Source organism: Drosophila virilis, unplaced genomic scaffold (assembly GCF_030788295.1).
Source record: "Drosophila virilis strain 15010-1051.87 unplaced genomic scaffold, Dvir_AGI_RSII-ME tig00001657, whole genome shotgun sequence".
NCBI lineage: Eukaryota > Metazoa > Arthropoda > Insecta > Diptera > Drosophilidae > Drosophila > Drosophila virilis.
The window spans coordinates 442,688-460,031 of record NW_027212852.1 but is presented as its reverse complement, the minus strand read 5'-3'; the positions used below and the strand labels follow the sequence as shown (position 1 = coordinate 460,031).

Sequence of the window (17,344 nt, the reverse complement as noted above, 5' to 3'; positions counted from 1 at the left end):
CTCTGCCACATTGATATGAATTGAGTTGAATGTTCGGAAACTGACAACGCTTCATGAAACGGTTCAATAGGCCATGACTCAGTTATAGGCGAATTAAAAAAAAAACATTTCTAAATTGTATTTGTAAGGCGGATTTGCTTCATAATATCATTGATTGGTTCGATTGGGGCTAACAATTAATTTTGTGGCAATTGCCTCTAGGTCGAGTGCTCTTACCGATACTATTAGGCACGAGCCTTGTCTCTTTTCTTGATGGCTTGCTGAACCAGGCTAGCACTATTACCGAGATGCCTGAAAATGCACGTACAACTAAAATATTGGTATATTTTGTTATGCCGTAAGCGCTTTGGGCATATCGCAACTATCATGTTACTTCAACTTTGACTTAAGGAAAGATTGTATGCGTGTTTGACTTCTTTGGAGGAGATAGCTTGGCAGGAATGCATCTTTTCCTAGTTTATGTGGCCAGAAAGAGATCTGCAAGAGCATAATTACAAACAACTTTCGATTTTCAGAAACTGAGCGAAATCGCTCTATTGCTTTTTTATAATTTGATACGTTTAAATTTATTAGAACAATTAGTTTACGGGGCGAAGTGAAAATAGCTGTTGACTAAGTCCTACTGTGTCTCGCATTTTTTCTGTAAGCAGCCCTCGCTGCTTACACTGGAAGCGCACCGTTAGAATTAGTTTTTACATGATAAGTCGATCGCACGCAGCTGCACAAACTGAATTTTGTCGAGGTTCATTTTCGTTTTGTGCTTGCAGCTGAGCAGAAGTGAAAGAGAACAGAAGCGCGTGCGGAGCACGAATGTAAGTCTCATAATCATGTAAAATATAGGCTGTTAAATAATGAAAGAATAAGAAAGATTTCAGCGTTCGAATTAAATTATATCGTACCGCCTTGTACGAATCGAATTGAATCGAGTTGTTTCTTTCGACGCTAGAAGTCCCTGCCGAATACGCGCCCCGGCACGAGTCTCGGTGCCAACACGAGGTCTTCCCTATCTTTGGCATCACAACCTAACATAGATCGTTTCTATCGCAGCTACATAATTTAGTGGTCCGATCTAGCTTGTTCCCACATATGTACTGCGTGCAAAAGAGAGAGGGATTTCTCTAAAGTTTGGTTAAGATAGCCTTAAACTGAGACTAGTTCGCATAGAAACAAACGGACGGATGTTGATCCTGATCAAGAATATATATACTTTATGGCTTTGGAGATGTCTCCTTCCATGCGTAACACATTTCACGGCCAACTTAGAATACCCTCTGTAAGGGAATGAAAATGCAGTAATAACAACAGAATAATAACTCATTGGTTTTTCTAGAGGACTGGTGCAGTTCATTTAAGTTCGTTTGTTTACCGGTAAGCTGGCAGGAACATCACGACGTTAATTATGTGATGCATAGCGGTTAACTAGTATAGGTTAAGGGCAGGACTTACTTATTTATTACTCAATTTAACAAGTCGACACCTTTTAAATAGAAAGTTGACAACCACAGTCAGCTCAAATTACATTTATTATTTTGTTCAATACTTAATAATTTTATATATTGTAATTGACAGTTTAACATAAACTATAATTCTTTATTTAACATCGCATAGCAAAGCAACGCCACGTAGGACCCAATGATCTGGTGGCTTATTAGATTGCAACCACAGTGGGCAGATATAATTAAGATCGGTGCGATTGATTTTCTTATAGACAGGACATGTGTAAAGTTTTGGATTTTTGGCAGCTGTTGAGTAAATGGCATAGATATGCACAACTGGCATAAGTGTAAATAAAACTTTATTAGTTGATTCCACAAGGCGCGATGTACGTCTATCCCAGCCGGCACCATCTACATATAATCCATGTACAAATACTCCCTCTTTGGGCGGCTTTTTGCATTCCTCTGGACCAACTTTCAGTGCATCATTATGCATTGTTACTTGATCTAAGGCCCAGCCTTGATGCGCCCGAGCAACTTCTTGACGCATAGCCGTAAGAAACCCTTGTGGATTAAAAAATCCAGACATCCAAAAGACAACTGGACGCGAGCCAAAGCACCAATTGTAGAACTGCGTATGGCGGTCAATAAGTTCGGTAAACCAGAAGCCTAAGCTAGAGGAAACCCAACTACCACGCTTAAATACAGTTGGTACCCGAGCATTAAAAATATTATCCAGAGCATCTCTTAAGTTTTCACTCATTATAATAGTTCCTTCAACAGCAAGTAGGAGATCTTTAAAAGTGTTACGCACAAGAAGTATGATCTAGAATGAAAAAGTCTTAAAAATAAGGTATTTACTATATCAATTAAATGTGTTTAACTCTTTGCATTCTATCAATCTCTTGGCGTAGAAATATATTCATAGAACTTGTAGCACCTGCAGCAATGAGAACTTGCTTAACATCAAATAAGTCGAACGCTGGAGGAGTTTTACCAAGCATTTCTCTAACTTGACGGGAAACTCGATCCTCTCTAGTCTCGGAAGTTCCACTTGAAGATTCTATTTAAATATGTAGAAAAATTAAGTTTTTTCTTAAGTTACGTTTTTTTTAAGTTACTTTTATTTTTGCTCACTTTCTGTTACTTTTTACTTTAAAAGTTAGGGAATATAAGATAATAATTTGTTAAATGCTTACCTTTAGGTTGAATGGACATTATTTCTTCCAAAATATTACGCATCGTATTAGTTTGATATGTTATTTCGGCATTCGAATTAAATCCATAAACCTGTGGAGGGTCGACATTCAACATATTGTCAATGGCTGATAAATATGCTTCACGTTCTTTGAAGCTGTATACGATGTATCCTTTGAAGAACTGAAAATTGTCCTCGAAAAGAGCATCATGAAACCAAACACGCGTGAATGTATTAAGAAGTCGCTTGTCATAATCATCGGTAACACGTCCACCATATTGTACCTCTCCAAGCATATAACGTACGGTAACCCAGCTTATACCCTTTCCTGGTTCAAGATCATCTAAATGGTTTTGAACAAATAAGCAACTGGCCAACCAATCAGAAGAATTAAATTCATAGGGGATATTCCATCCAAGTGGCCCAAATTTACGTCTTTCTTGTACCACGGTATGAAGAAAGGATATAGAATAGACAAGAGATAAATAAAATGGCGACTGTGAATAATCCAGAAAATCCTGGGACAAATTGGTATAAGTTCGCTTAAGTCCCGCTCGTATTCCCGCTGGAGGTTCATTTGTATATTTAAGTGACATCTGTAATAGTGTTATTGGAAACATAGGGTGAGGCTCGGTGGTAATCCAAATGCGAAATCCTGGATTAATTAATTGTTTACTTTGCCGTTCTAATTCCAAAATTTGAATCATTAACTCGTTCATGTACTCCAAACCAAGGTGACAGTTTTGCAAAAGCACCCACCCGCCTTCATCCATGCATGTCGAAATTAATTTACGAGCATGGATCTCTTGTCCCTGGCCCATTGATATTGGGTGGCATTTGAGTTCATTCTTTTTAGCTAGCAATTCTATATTAGATGATGGATCTGAGCCGAGTGAAAGAAAACATATCATTGGGACAAGCTCTCTACTCTCTAATAGTAACTCTTCAAAATTAAGAACGACAGGTTCCGCGAAACGTTCACCCAATGAGTGAGATATATATTTTCGGCTTTGAGCAATAGTTCGGTCCATACACCAGGAGCGTATAAGAAGCATCTTACGAAACGGATCGAGTGAATTGAAACCATCTGGTATGATTTCATTTTCAGGGGAATCTTTTTTGAACCATATGAACCAGGCTCTCTCATTTCCACTAACTTTTGTAAGTATGTTGACAAACGGGGATAGATTTGTGAGCTGCACCAAGTTTAGCCATGTTTCATCTGTTACCCAGCGAAATGGCACCGGAGGACAGTCATTCAGATTAATCGCGGCGCCTCCTTTTATAAATGTCTGGAATTCGTCAAATGTAATCAGCTCTAACTGTCGATCAATACTTAATGCCATAAGAAGTACAAAAAGAAATTTATCTTTCTCATACAGTCCACGGGACTTATACCTGTAAATTTCAAGAGTCAGGTAGTTTATAATTCGTTTGATACGCTTTTGTGTTATATGCGTTTTGGCTGAGTTATGCATAGAAGCATCGAAACGGTCCAAAAACTGTACGAGTGAAGTTTGGTACATGTTGTTAACCATTGTCATACTACAAACAAGGAAGTATAGCACACTTCCACGAGTAGCAACGACGCGATATTCTTCACGCGCAGCATTTATCTTGCCCTCAGTTACTTTAGCTACTTCAATTTTTTCTTTGACTTCTATGGCTGTGTTTTTACTTGTGTTTAGTACTTCAATCACTGTTACATCATCAAGTAAACTACCTTGTGTGGTAGATAGTTTATGTAATAGATTTGCTTCTAGCTCTTTCATTTTCTTCATATTTATAGTGACTGTCTCCACTAATTGTACACGTTCATCTTCCAGCTCTTTTCTTTCAGTAAGTATGACACGACCTAATAATTGGTCTTCTAATCCACGCATTGTGACAGTAAAGTCAATTATAGATGTTCGAGCAAATATTTCTGGCGTATAAGCGGGATTAGGAAGCTTGGTTGTAATGTAGCACCTAAAGTCTGGATTCCAGTCAACCTCTTTGTCGCCTATTTTAACTTTATATTGTGTTCCAACCTTAAGCAAATTGCGATCCAGTAAATTATCTAGGCAGGGATCTAACTCCTCTGCCACATCTTCAATAATAATAGGTTGCCCCAAATTAAGTGAATCTTCAATATGATTACGAAAGTATTTGTGGTTAAGAGCTGTAATAATCAGTTGATTTTGTTTCTCCATATTTTTAATCCAAACTTTGCCCTGTGACTGTGGGTCAATAAGCAGTGGAAAGCGCCTTGCTTTCGTGGCAATAATCCCATTCTGAATAGACAGTTCATCTGTGGGTAAACCTTGGATATTCCATTCACCAATTTGTGATCGATCTGTAAGATTATCTATAACGTTTACGCTCGCTGAAATCGGAATCATTTTTTCAATAATTTGTTTAGTCCAAATGCTTAAAAAATAGCTTCGAAATTCTTGATTAAAGGGACCGGTATAAGATAGAAATGCAGTAAGCAAAATAACGTCACCAACCAAACGTTCCGTCTCACTTTTAAATGATGCAATTTGTTCTGTCCACCGGATTTTTTCGCCAACTAATCCACCAATTAGCGCAGTTGCAGCATCCATTTTGTCCTGACATTTTTTTGCTTCAGTCAAAACGGTTTGTTTTTTAGAAACAGCTTCTTCCAAAGTCCTTTGGACATCCGCTAATTCATTTTCTTTTTGTTGTAGTAGCTCTTCGGCTTCACGTAAGTCCTCCGAAGCTCTTTGATATTTTGCCTCTTGAACGGCTAAATTTGCTTTTAGTGGAAGAACCTCTTTATTAACTTCAAAATATTTAGCCATAGCCATTGTCCAGGATAATAGACCAGCGACGTTGCCACAAGCTACTTTTGCGGCTTCAAACGTGTATTGACTAGGAAGAAATAAACATAAGAAGTTAGTTAAAAGTAACAGTTTTACTTATTAATTGGTGGTTCAGGACCGAAACATTTAATTTTTGGGTATATTAATCTGGGGTATACCTAACTACAAATTTTAGGTTTTGAAGCTCAAATATGCCACCTGTCCATGCTCAAGCGCCACTTGAAAAGGAGCTACTGGATAGGGTTTGCTGGGATAAAGGGGTTGGAGGGGAAAATGTTTCAAATGGATTAAACCTACTTGTCTAGAGGGTATGACGTAGTGTTTATTAACAAGCCACTCGAAAAATTCGCGGGTGTCGCTCCTGCTACACCGTCACATCCACATCCGCTTAGTCCATGCGAAGCCACCACTTCTATTGCAGGAACAGGGACCATTGGCCAAAGACACAATAATATTTTTTGTTGGTTTTTAGGTGTTTGGTCAAGTAACCAGAAGAGACAACACCGGCGGGTGCTTGCGTAACAGCATAACACAGCAATCAAAATTACATCCTATGAGCAAATAATATTTGGTTGGAAGGGGAATTGGATGGATATGTGGAAAAGTACGGGGTGCTATGTTTCCATTTGTGTGTGTGTGTGTGAGTGTGTGTGTGTGTGTATGTGTGTGAGTGTGTGTGTGTGTGTGTGTGTGTGTGTGTGTGTGTGTGTGTGTGTGTGTGTGTGTGTGTGTGTGTGTCTGTGTGTGTGTGTGTGTGTGTGTGTGTGTGTGTGTGTGTGTTTGTGTGTGTGTGTGTGTGTGTGTGTGTGTGTGTGTGTGTGTGTGTGTGTGTGTGTCTGTGAGCGTGTGCGTGTGTGTGTGTGTGTGTGTGTGTATGTGTGTATGTGTGTGTGTGTGTGTGTGTGTTTTTTTATTTTTTTTTTATTTATTTTGGAAGAAAAGAAAATAACGGCTTAACATTTTACAAGGGGGAACTAAGACAGACAAAGAAGGAAAGGGTATTTTATGGGGAGTAGAAAGTTGTAGCCCGCTCCTGCGGGACAGCCGCAAAGTACTACTTCGCAGGGCGGGGTACGGCTGTATATCAGCCGCTCATCAGTCGATGCCGCGTCGGATCCTCTCCTGTCGTCGCAGCTCCTTCATTATAGCCGATGCCATGCTAGCAACGGCTGTCCATCCTTTTTCAGTGGCCACCATTCGCGCCAAGAGATTCTCCGGAGACAAAACATTTCTGCCCGCCGTCGCTTTGTCTCGCTCGCGTCTATAGACTGGGTAGTGGAACAATGCGTGCTCCGCGTCCTCAATCACACCGTGTCCACAGTGCTCGCCCTCATGATTAAGCCTGTACAGGTGCGCTTTAAAGCAGCCACGCCCAGTCAATATTTTTGCTTTGCCATTGTTCGATGGTGTTGTCCCTCAGTTGCCTGTTGGTGGTTGCGCCACTTTGCCTTTCGGCCGCCATCAGGCCGAGTGGGATCATGCCTGCCAGTACTAAGGCCACGTCTTCCAATACAGTGCGGAAGCAGGTGGCTGCACGCAATGCACATCGTCGGTATGCAGCATTGCATCCTCGGCTGTAAGATGCAACCTCCATTGCGGGGGCCCATATGTTGGATGCGTAGAGGATTGTGGACGTCACCACTCCAGCGATTAGCCTTCTGCTCCTCTGCCTTGGTCCTTTGGTGTTCGCCAACATTCGGCTAATGGCTGTTGTAACACTGGCCGCTTTGTGGCTAATATACTCCAGGTGCTGTTTATACGACAGTCTGTGGTCTATCATGACTCCCAGGTATTTGATGGCGGGCTTGGACTTAATAATAGCACTGCCAACGCGCAACGATGTCGTCTCAACTATCTTTCTGCTTCTTATTAAGACTGCCTCCGATATCTGCTCCGCTAGCGTGAGTCCGTTCTGGGATAGCCACTCAATTATCCTGTTGATGGCCGCACTGCTCCTAAGAGTGACCTCATCGAGTTTCTTCGCCACAGTAACAACAGCGATGTCATCGGCGATCCCAATGATTGCGTTGCCCTCTGGTAGGCAAAGGCGCAGTACTCCGTCGTACATGACGTTCCACAGTAGCGGCCCGAGAACAGAGCCCTGACGAACGCCTCCAGTTACCCTGTACTGACGTTGGCCGTCTTCCGTGTCGTAATTTAGCACTCTTTCCTGGAAGTAGCTGGTCACTAACTTTATTAATTGGCTCGGGATGTGTCTGGCCGTTAGCGCTTTCAGTATTTTTGTCCCATTGGCTGAGTTGAACGCGTTCTTGGCATCCAACGTACAGACTAGGCAGTAGTGTTTGGTGCCACCTGTCCATCTTGTGCCTTGGATAGCGTTGCATTCTAGGCGATTGCAAATTATCCGCTCAAATATTTTTACCATTATTACCCCGTTCGGTATTCCGTCTGGTCCAGAGGATTTGTCGGCCTTTAGCTTCGCAGCAATGCTCAGTACCTCATTGTCGTCGGTGGGTGCACAGTCGTTTATTCCATTTGCTGGTAGTTGCGGTGCAATTCTAGGTGTCTGTCGAGGAAAGAGCGTTAAAACTATTTGTTTCAGCTGTTCCGGGTTTGTTGGCATTGGTTGCCTGCATAGCCTTCCCATGACTAGCTTGTAAGCTAGTCCAAAGGGCTCCACGTCCGCAGCGTCGCAAAGCTCTTGGAAGTATCGGGATTTGCTGCGTCTGATAGCTTCCTTGAGTAATTTCCGCTTGGCTCTGAAGTTCTGTAGATGGTGCTCAAAATTGGGGGACGGTCTTGACCGTTGGCTCTTCCGCCTAGCTGCGAGGCACTCTTTGCGCGCTTTGGCTATGTCCTCGTTCCACCAGGCTACCGGTCTGTGTGAGTTTCCACCCTTGCGAACTTTAGTCAGTATAGCGTCACATGCGTTGGTGATAGTCTCTACTATCCCCTCAGCATAGCTGTTGGCATCGCCTCTTATACCAAGTCCTTCTACCATAGGGAGGAGTCTTTCCAGGTCCATAGTGTCCATCTTGTATCCAATGTGTTGGAGCCTTCTACTGGCGCCTTTGCTTCCAAGGTGGGAGGTGTCCGTTATTACCGCAAAGTGGTGGCTGTGGGTGTATGCATCCGATACATGCCATTGGGTGTCTCGGGCAACGTCTGGACTGGCAACCGTCAGGTCTATGATCGACTCGCGACCCACTTTGCTGTAAGTGCTTCTTGTGCCGATGTTCAGCAGACAGACAATCAGCGAGGCAAGTATGTCCAGCAGGATGGTTCCCCTTGGTGTCGTTCTGCTGCTGCCCCATTCTGTGGCCCACGCGTGGCAGTCCCCGGCGATTATCACTGGAGACTTTCCGTGCGCGTCCTGTGCGATGTCTTCAATAATGGCTGTGTACTCTGCCAAGGGTATGCTTGGTGGTATGTAGTAGCTATTAACGTATATGCGACCACATTTTGCTCTAGCAAGCCCTTTGCGAGCCATCCGTTGAGTGAGCTGGTGTGGTGCCTGTCCGCAGCTCCATAGTGCTGCTCCAGCGTCTAGGCTTTCGTGCCACACTCCGATATTTTTGGGTGTATACGGTTCGCTAATGATGGGTAGTTTAAGTTGCAGGTTTAAGTTGATGGTTTAGTCTAAGTTGCAGGAACTTAACCATTTTTAAGCGCTTTGTAGGCCTTCTTATACTCTGGGCAGTTCCTGCTCAGAGTTGAGTGCGTGGCTTGGCTAGTGCCCGTGCCCATTCTTGTGCAGAGGATGCACTTTGACCCATGCGTGCACTGTCCAGACTTATGCCCAGTACCTGCGCATTTAAAACACGTCTCATTTCCCACCGGATGCTGGCTCTTGCATCTGGTGGATGTATGGCCGAATCCCATTCATCTGAAGCATCTCTTTGGCTTGAGCGATCTGCTGTCGTGGACTCATCGATATCTAGAACCTCCATTTGCACCGTTTCCTGCAGGGTTCTGACGGCAGCTTTTCCAGCAAGTGCGCTGCTGATTGCCACATGCAACTGGTCGGTAGCTGGGTCCGATGGCTTCTGGAGCTTGAGGATCAGCTCTCCTGCTGCTGATTTGCACAGGTTTTCCGTAAGCTGCGTTTTGACTACATCTTGCAGCTCTTTTAGTCCCGCTAGCATGCCCTTAGTGGCCAAGTTTATGTGCCTCATCGCTGGCTGCTTGCAATTAATCATGAACAGTAGCTCGTCCAGTATCGAGCCAATCTCTTCGATCTCCTGGGTATTTGCCTTGCCCTTCTCGGGCGGGGTGCTCCGTGGCTTGTTCGTAGGGCTGGCCGGGTCGGCCTGGCGTATTCCTTCTTCCTCTTGTCCACCTAGTGGGGTGGTGCTTTTGTTGTTTTAGTTCATCATTGTGCTTAATTGGGTCCCAACTCGAAGCCGTTGTTGTCGTGTGTATTGTGCAGTCACCTTCGCGATCCCGTGGTTGCCTTTCCATGGAGTGAGGTCCACGCGAGGGTTGACTCCGTTCCTTATGGGAGGCGGAGTTCAGAGCCAGATCAGTGGTGGTCAGGGAATATCAACTGAGCCTGCACGGCCAATGGTGAAATACGACAAGCGACATACGACAAGCGTTCTACGAGGCCTGCCAAGGTTTTAGCGGGACGGGGGCGAGGAGAGCATTAACCTAGGAGCTATTTCGACAAGGTGTCAGCTTGCTTATTAAGGTCCTAGAATGCCCGACTTGTCAGCCCATGTCTACAGTTACGTAAGGGGGTCCAGTGGGTCGCTTCCACACTTTACTGGGCTCAGTGTGGGGATAGAGTTTTGCTTGCTTGCATTAACGGGCGTGCTGCCAGTTGTGGCGCTCATCGCTGCTGATTTGTGGCTCCAATGGTGGCCAATGGTTTCTCACTGGCGTTTTACAGATAGGAGCTTAAACGCTCCAGCTCGGTCGCCAGCGCCCCTTTTTAGTACACCGCTATGCGGCAGGAGTTGACTTGGTCGGATCCGTGACCTTCTGTAAAATTTCGTACCTTGAGTCTGCAGCTGTCTTCATGTATACCCACATAGCGTGGCATACTTTCGCGCGTGTTTGCTTTTTTACGTAGACGCATGTACTCCGGTTCAAGTTGGCAGCACTGTACAACCAACCAGCCGTCCAGAACTTTTGTCTTGCTCATGTGCTTGAGCATAAACAGTGTCGCCATGATAACTTCGCGAAGAAAGCGCTCAACCTACCCACTTGGATCAGGCTTAGGTAGGAAGCAGGAAGTTTATTACTTCCAACAATCGAAAACGTTTTAGAGGTGCACACCTCGTATAAAATTAGTTATAAACTTTTCGCTGAATATTTGAAAATAAATAATAAGAATACTGAAGGCAAAGATTTTGAAATAATTAAATCCCATCAAACTAAAATGTGTGTGGCTACTAAGTGTTCTGACTTAGAAGAAATATTTGTATGCAACTTATATATCATAAGTTCAAAGATAGATGAAATCCAATGCTTCCAATAGAAACTCTTCAGGGAAGATAATGTTATCCGAAACATTGCTAAATAAACAGGGTGTTAATCCTGTTTAAAATCCGAATGACGCAAGTTGAACAGACCCATCCAACGGTGTGAGGACCTTATTTTTATGCTTATTTGTCCCCAAATGTTGTGCCCAGTGATTATGAGCCACCGTTACTCCATAAACCTTTTCACTTTAAAACTTTCAGATAACTTAATTTTATTTAAAAATAATACTCACTTCACTTCAGTTTCCCTCAGCCACAGCTCGCTGATATCATAGCACATAGCACACACACACATACACACTATCAAGACATCCTCTAGAGACCTGTCAACAATTAGAGGTAACCGAGTCACCCTGCAAGGGGGTGAGTATACGTGCTAGAATCGCCGAGGAACCGGCCACGTTCCCAGACTACATAGAAGAGAATGGGCAGCTATATAGGCATTTGGGCCACCGAACGGACGACGAAGACTATATTCCCTGAAAGCTATGTGTGGCCTATGGTCAACGCCGGAGGGTATTGGCGGAATGCCATGATGCTCAACGGCCGGTCATTAAGGCGTGAGGAAAACAGTGTCGAGGCTAGCCCAAAGGCACTATTGGCCGGCTATGTTCCGTGACGCCGCCAAGTACGTGAAGTGTTGCGAAACCTGCCAAAAGTTCAAGCAGCGAGCAACTCAAGCCGGCTGGACATATGCTGACGACAATACTTTGCGCGGTTTTCGTCGGGCCCCTTCCACGGTCGAAACATGGCAACACCATGTTACTGGTGTTCCATGACGCTTTCTCGAAATGGGTAGAGCTGGTCCCTCTCAGAAGAGCCACGGCGGCACATCTGCAATCCGCGTTCCGAGGGAGGATTTTGAGTCCAGTCGGAGTGCCCAATAAGTTCGGTTGTGACAATGGGGTACAATTCACAAGCCGGACTTTCAAGGCTTTTCTGGAGTCCTTGGACGTAGAGGTCCAGTACACCGCCCTGAACTGTCCGCAAGGGTTTCGCCGCAAAGTTGGACCCCTATAGGGTCGTCAAATTCATATCCCCCAATATTGTGCGCTTATTGAAACCTGGCGAACATAAGAAGCGGGTGGCCAACATCTCGCAGCTGAAGCCATTCCACCGAGAGACGACGGTCAGAAATGTGTTCAGTGGACAGAGGCTATAAGTCGCAACTCCAGGCCACTTACAGTCTCCAGAAACTGCCCTGGCACTTCAACCTCCCTAGTGCACCACACATGTGCGGCCTGTGGGAGGCAGGTGTAATGAATTTTAAAACTCTATTTTATAAGTCTACCTCGACCTCCAAATACATCTCCGGAGAGCTCTCCACGCTCCTATTCAAAGTTGAAGCATGCCTGAATTCAAGACCTATATATCCAATGGGGAAAGATCCCACTGATCTCTTAGCTCTGACTCCCGGTCATTTTCTAGTCGGGTATCCTCTACTTATCGCCAGAGAATCAGAGGTCAAGGAAAACGTCACGTCCATAATCAACCGCTGGCATCGCTTGAAGGCTTTGCAACAACAGTTCTGTCTCCGTTGGAAACATGCATATCTTTTAAAACTACAAAAAAGAAACAAATGACCAACTCCAACACGAGATATACAGCGGGATATATATATATTTTGAACAATTAATCTGGGTCTGGGTCTGGGTCGAATCCAAACGACCTATCCTGGCGACGACGAAAGAGTCCGATTGGTCGACGTGCTAACAGCCCGAGGTGTCTCCAAGAAACCGATCTCTAAGCTGATCTTATTCCCGATAGAACCTAGTTTCTATTTTCCATCAAGTAGTATCTCCAGTGGAGACTAAAATCGTAGATCGACAGGTCTGTGGACCATCCGTATAAAGCCGCACAAATAATGGTATTATGTTTTAACCTTATTCACGTAGCAGAACGCTGTTTCCACGTTAACAACATGGCCGATCTAAGAGCCGCCTGGCAACGGGATCGTTCTGATGCCGAGTATGTCTAGAAGTCCACGCGCTACGGAAATGTCAAAGATTTATGAGCTGTCTTCCGAAAAGAGACTCCGAGCAGTTCTGGTGAACAAATATTGTCTAAACTGCCTAACTCACCAACACACCGTGGAGTCCTGCCGGCCTCATCTTCAATATCGGACTTCATCGAAGCTCATCAGTGAGTAACTGAATTAGCCCTTCAACTACGTCCGACTGACAGAAGATCGCTGGTTCCAGCCGGAAATCGCAAATCTGGTGTTGGGCTTGGACATCTACCCCGAACTGATTCTCCAAGGCGTCCTGCCGAGCAACGGCGTCGCACCATTGGCCCAAACCACAGTGTTCGGGTGGATACTGTCCGGTAGGAGCCGGTGTGGTACCAGTAAATAGAGTCACTACCTCCTCATTTTTCCAATTTATTGCAACACTGCAATCCGGACGGCATGTTCACACAAGAAGTGTATCTAGCCGTCGCTACTTCAATGAAGTTGGCTCTGATTCCGGAACCAGAACAAAAAGGATTCGGCAATTTAATAAAAGCTTACCTGGAAGCCCTGCGGACGCTCTACCGCAACACATTCTAAGATGCTAATTTGTTTGTAAGAGAGTTGTCAAAAGTTGAAGGTGAAATTAAGGCTCTACCTTTCAATTAACAGATTTACATATTCCTTTCAAAATACACATACATTACAGAGCATAATACAAATTCGAAAATACGTGACGCTTTTTCGAAATGGGTGGAGCTGGTCCCACTCAGGAAAGACACGGCGGTACATCTGCAATCCGCGTTCCGAGGGAGGATTATGAGCCGAGTTGGGGTGCCCAAAAAGTTCGGTTGTGACAATGGGGTACAATTCACAAGCCGGACTTTCAAGGCTTTTCTGGAGTCCTTGGACGTAGAGGTCCTGAAAACCGCCCCGTACTTTCCGCATGGGTTTCGCTGAAGTTGGTACCCAAACATGACGGCCCCTATAGGGTCGTCAAATTCATATCCCCCAATATTGTGCGCTTAGTGAAACCTTCGAACATAAGAAGCGGGTGGCCAACATCTCGCAGCTGAAGCCATTCCATCGAGACGCGACGGTCAGAAATGTCTTCAGTGGACTGAGGCTATAAGTCGCAACTCCAGGCCATTTACAGTCTCCAGAAACTGTCCTGGCACTTCAAACCCCCTAGTGCGCCACACAAGTGCGGCCTGTGGGAGGAGAGAGCTCCGCAGAGCATGCCTAAATTCAAGACCGATATATCCAATGAGGAAAGATCCCACTGATCCCTTAGCTCTGACTCCCGGCCATTTTCTAGTCGGGTATCCTCTACTTTCCGCCAGAGAATCAGAGATCAAGGAAAACGTCACGACCATAATCAATCGCTGGCAGCGCTTGAAGGCTTTGCAACAGAACTGTTGTCTCCGTTGGAAACATGCATATCTTTTAAAACTACAAAAAAGAAACAAATGGCAAACTCCAACACGAGATATACAGCGGGATATATATATATTGAACAAGATTATCTTCCAATTAATGACTTGCGTCTGGATCGAATCCAAACAACCTATCCTGGCCACGACGAAAGAGTCCGATTGGTCGACGTGGTAACAGTTGTAAGTAAGTTTATCCTGCTTCCGATAGAACCTAGTCTCTATTTTCCATCAAGAAGTATCTTCAGTGGAGACTAAAATCGTAGATCGACAGGTCTGTGGACCATCCGTATAAATCCCCCCACAAATAATGGTATTATGTTTTAACCTTTTTTCCGTTGGGTTAGGAAAATCACGTTTGTCCACTCTTTAGGTTATTTGTCGTCTGTATTCAATGATTCTATGTTACAATGCTTAAGGGTGAGTGTGAGTGTGAGTGGTGAATAATTTTGTTCTGGTTCCGGAGTCAGAACCAACTTCATTGAAGTAGCCCTCTTGTCTGAACACCTCTCAATACACATGTATACAGAGCATAATACAAATTTGAATATACATTTTTTAGACGCATTTTGATTTATGGCGATAAGTTTAGATAGTATTTGCTCTAACTTAGTACATAATAATTTCACAACGATGTAACGGTTTTTCCCGGACGAAACACACTTTAATCTAATACATAGGAAGGGAGTTTTCCATAGTGAATACTTTAGTTAATTTGAATATATGCAAAAAACTGCTCTTTCACCAAGGGACAAATTTTTCAACAGTCTTGCAAATAGAGAATGTTTAGATTATGATTATTTACAGGCTCAGAACGTGTGGAGAGATTCTAATTGTAAAACCCTGAAAGATTATATGTAGCTGTATTTAAAGACAGCTGTACTTTGGCTTAGATGTGTTTTCGAAAATTGTCGTTAAATTTGCAATAATATTTATTTATTGGACCCAGCCCATTATTACACAGGGGGGATGCTATGCTAAAAACAACTGAAATACAATTAGAATTATTTACAGACATAGATATGCAAAGATTTATATAAAATGGTATTCGTGTGGGATAAGTATATGAATGATTATGATAGCACAAAACCCTCTGAATATTTAATGGATTTGGATTCAAATAATCTATATGGGTGAGCGATGAGACAATTTCTTCCCGACGGTGATTTCCAGTGGTTAAGTGAGGATGCAACACGATCATTTTATTTATTTTCAATTTCTGATACGTAAGAATATGGATATATTCTTGAAATAGATTTAGAATACCTAGCATCCCTTCATGATATGCATGACTTGCCGTTTTGTTCAAGCAAACAAAAACCGACTGCAAAGTGTACAGTTGAAAAGCGTATCGCTGACTTAAGACCGAAATATAAATATCTTATACATTATAGAAATCTTCAACAATGTATTGCTGGATTGCGGTTAACTAAGAATTACGTATATTACGGCTTAAGCAGTGTCTTTGGTTAAGAAAATATATTGATATTAATAAATATAATAATAAACGAAATATAAAATAATTTCGAAAGAGATTTTTTTAAGCTATGAAATAATGCAGTATATGGGAAACCATGGAAAACGTTGAAAAACGCAAGAACATTAAATTGGCATGGGCTGGGATCAGGGGCATTAATCGCAAAATCAAACTTTCATAGCTGAGTGAAATCCTCGAACAATAGGTAGGCACTCCAATTGAAAAGATTGCATAACTATTATAATAAGCCCATACATTTAGGTTTTACAGTATAAGATTCTTCGAAATTTTGCTGTATGATTTTCATTATGATTATATAGTAGGAAAGTTTAAATCTGATCTAGCATTAAATTATATGGATACAGGCTCCTTTATATATACAATTAAAACTGAGGACTTTTATGCAGATATTAGAGATAATAATGGTAGGTAGGAGTTCGACACAAATGAGCAAGATATATCCCATTATACCTGGATTAAGAACCTATCAAGGTAAGGTAGTACCAAAAAGATAAACACTTCTTTTTTATATCAATCATGTTTTCTCCTCCTTCGCTTACGAGGAAATTACATTTCTGTAATGTATGCTTAAGCATATCGCATAACGACAGGATGCATGGCGAAGCTTCCAACAGCGGATAAGGCGAGTGTAAAATTTATGACATATGCAAATAGTTTATATATACCTTTTATATTCCATGCTGATTTCTAGTGCATTTTAAAATATATCAACTGGAATGTGAGCGAGAATTTAATGAGCATTCAAGAACACATTCCTATTGCTTAAGCATATTTCATAAAATCTGCATGATTCTAGTTTAGATAAATTCGTTATATAACGAATTGGAGAAAAGGTATGATTACATCTTGTAACATCTCTCATTGCAGATGCAAGTTGGCACCGAGATTCGTGCCGGGGCGCGTGTTCGGCAGGGACTTCTAGCGTCGAAAGAAACAGCTCGATTCAATTCGATTCGTACGACGCGGTACGATATAATATAATTCGAACGCTGAAATCTTTATTATTCTTTCATTATTTAACAACCTATATTTTACATGATTATGAGACTTACATTCGTGCCCCGCACGCGCTTCTCTTCTCTTTCACTTCTGCTCAGCTGCAAGCACAAAACGAAAATGAACCTCGACAAAAATGCAGCTTGTGCAGCTGCGTTCGATCGACTTATCATGTAAAAACTAGTTCTAACGCTGCGCTTCCAGTGTTAGCAGCGAGGGCTGCTTACAGAAAAAATGCGAGACCCAGTAGGACTTAGTCAACAGCTATTTTCCCTTCGTCCCGTAACATTTCCCACCCCGTAATTTACGAACGTCCGTGCAGTGTGTTACCAACTTTAATGTCAAGCTTAGCTAGCTTGACGGCGGGGCGAGTAATAATTCCATCGGTTCGCACCACGGCACTTCGGACCTGGCCATCCTTTGAACGGTGCACGTCTACGACCACTCCTCTTGTCCAACAGTTTCGTCGACTGATATTGGTTCGAGTGGCGGTTGAAACCACTTAGTACGTCTGGTGAGTGTAGGCAGATACTCGCGCAGCCATCTCTTCCAAATTTGGTCAG

At 43.2% G+C, this 17,344-nt stretch overlaps 1 protein-coding gene across 1 annotated transcript in view; it reads right to left on the bottom strand.

Moving 5' to 3' along the window:
- Positions 1-1,491: 1,491 nt before the first annotated feature.
- The window catches only part of LOC26530795 (dynein axonemal heavy chain 8), a 282,231-nt gene continuing 266,378 nt past the window's right edge, over positions 1,492-17,344 (bottom strand). The window contains exons 6-8 of the mRNA XM_032433316.2: positions 2,636-5,508; positions 2,321-2,499; positions 1,492-2,262 (exon numbers count right to left, since the gene is read on the bottom strand). Of these exons, the coding sequence (XP_032289207.2) occupies positions 1,591-2,262; positions 2,321-2,499; positions 2,636-5,508 (3,724 nt within the window). The 3' untranslated portion in view covers positions 1,492-1,590. The remainder of the gene's footprint in view (positions 2,263-2,320; positions 2,500-2,635; positions 5,509-17,344) is intronic.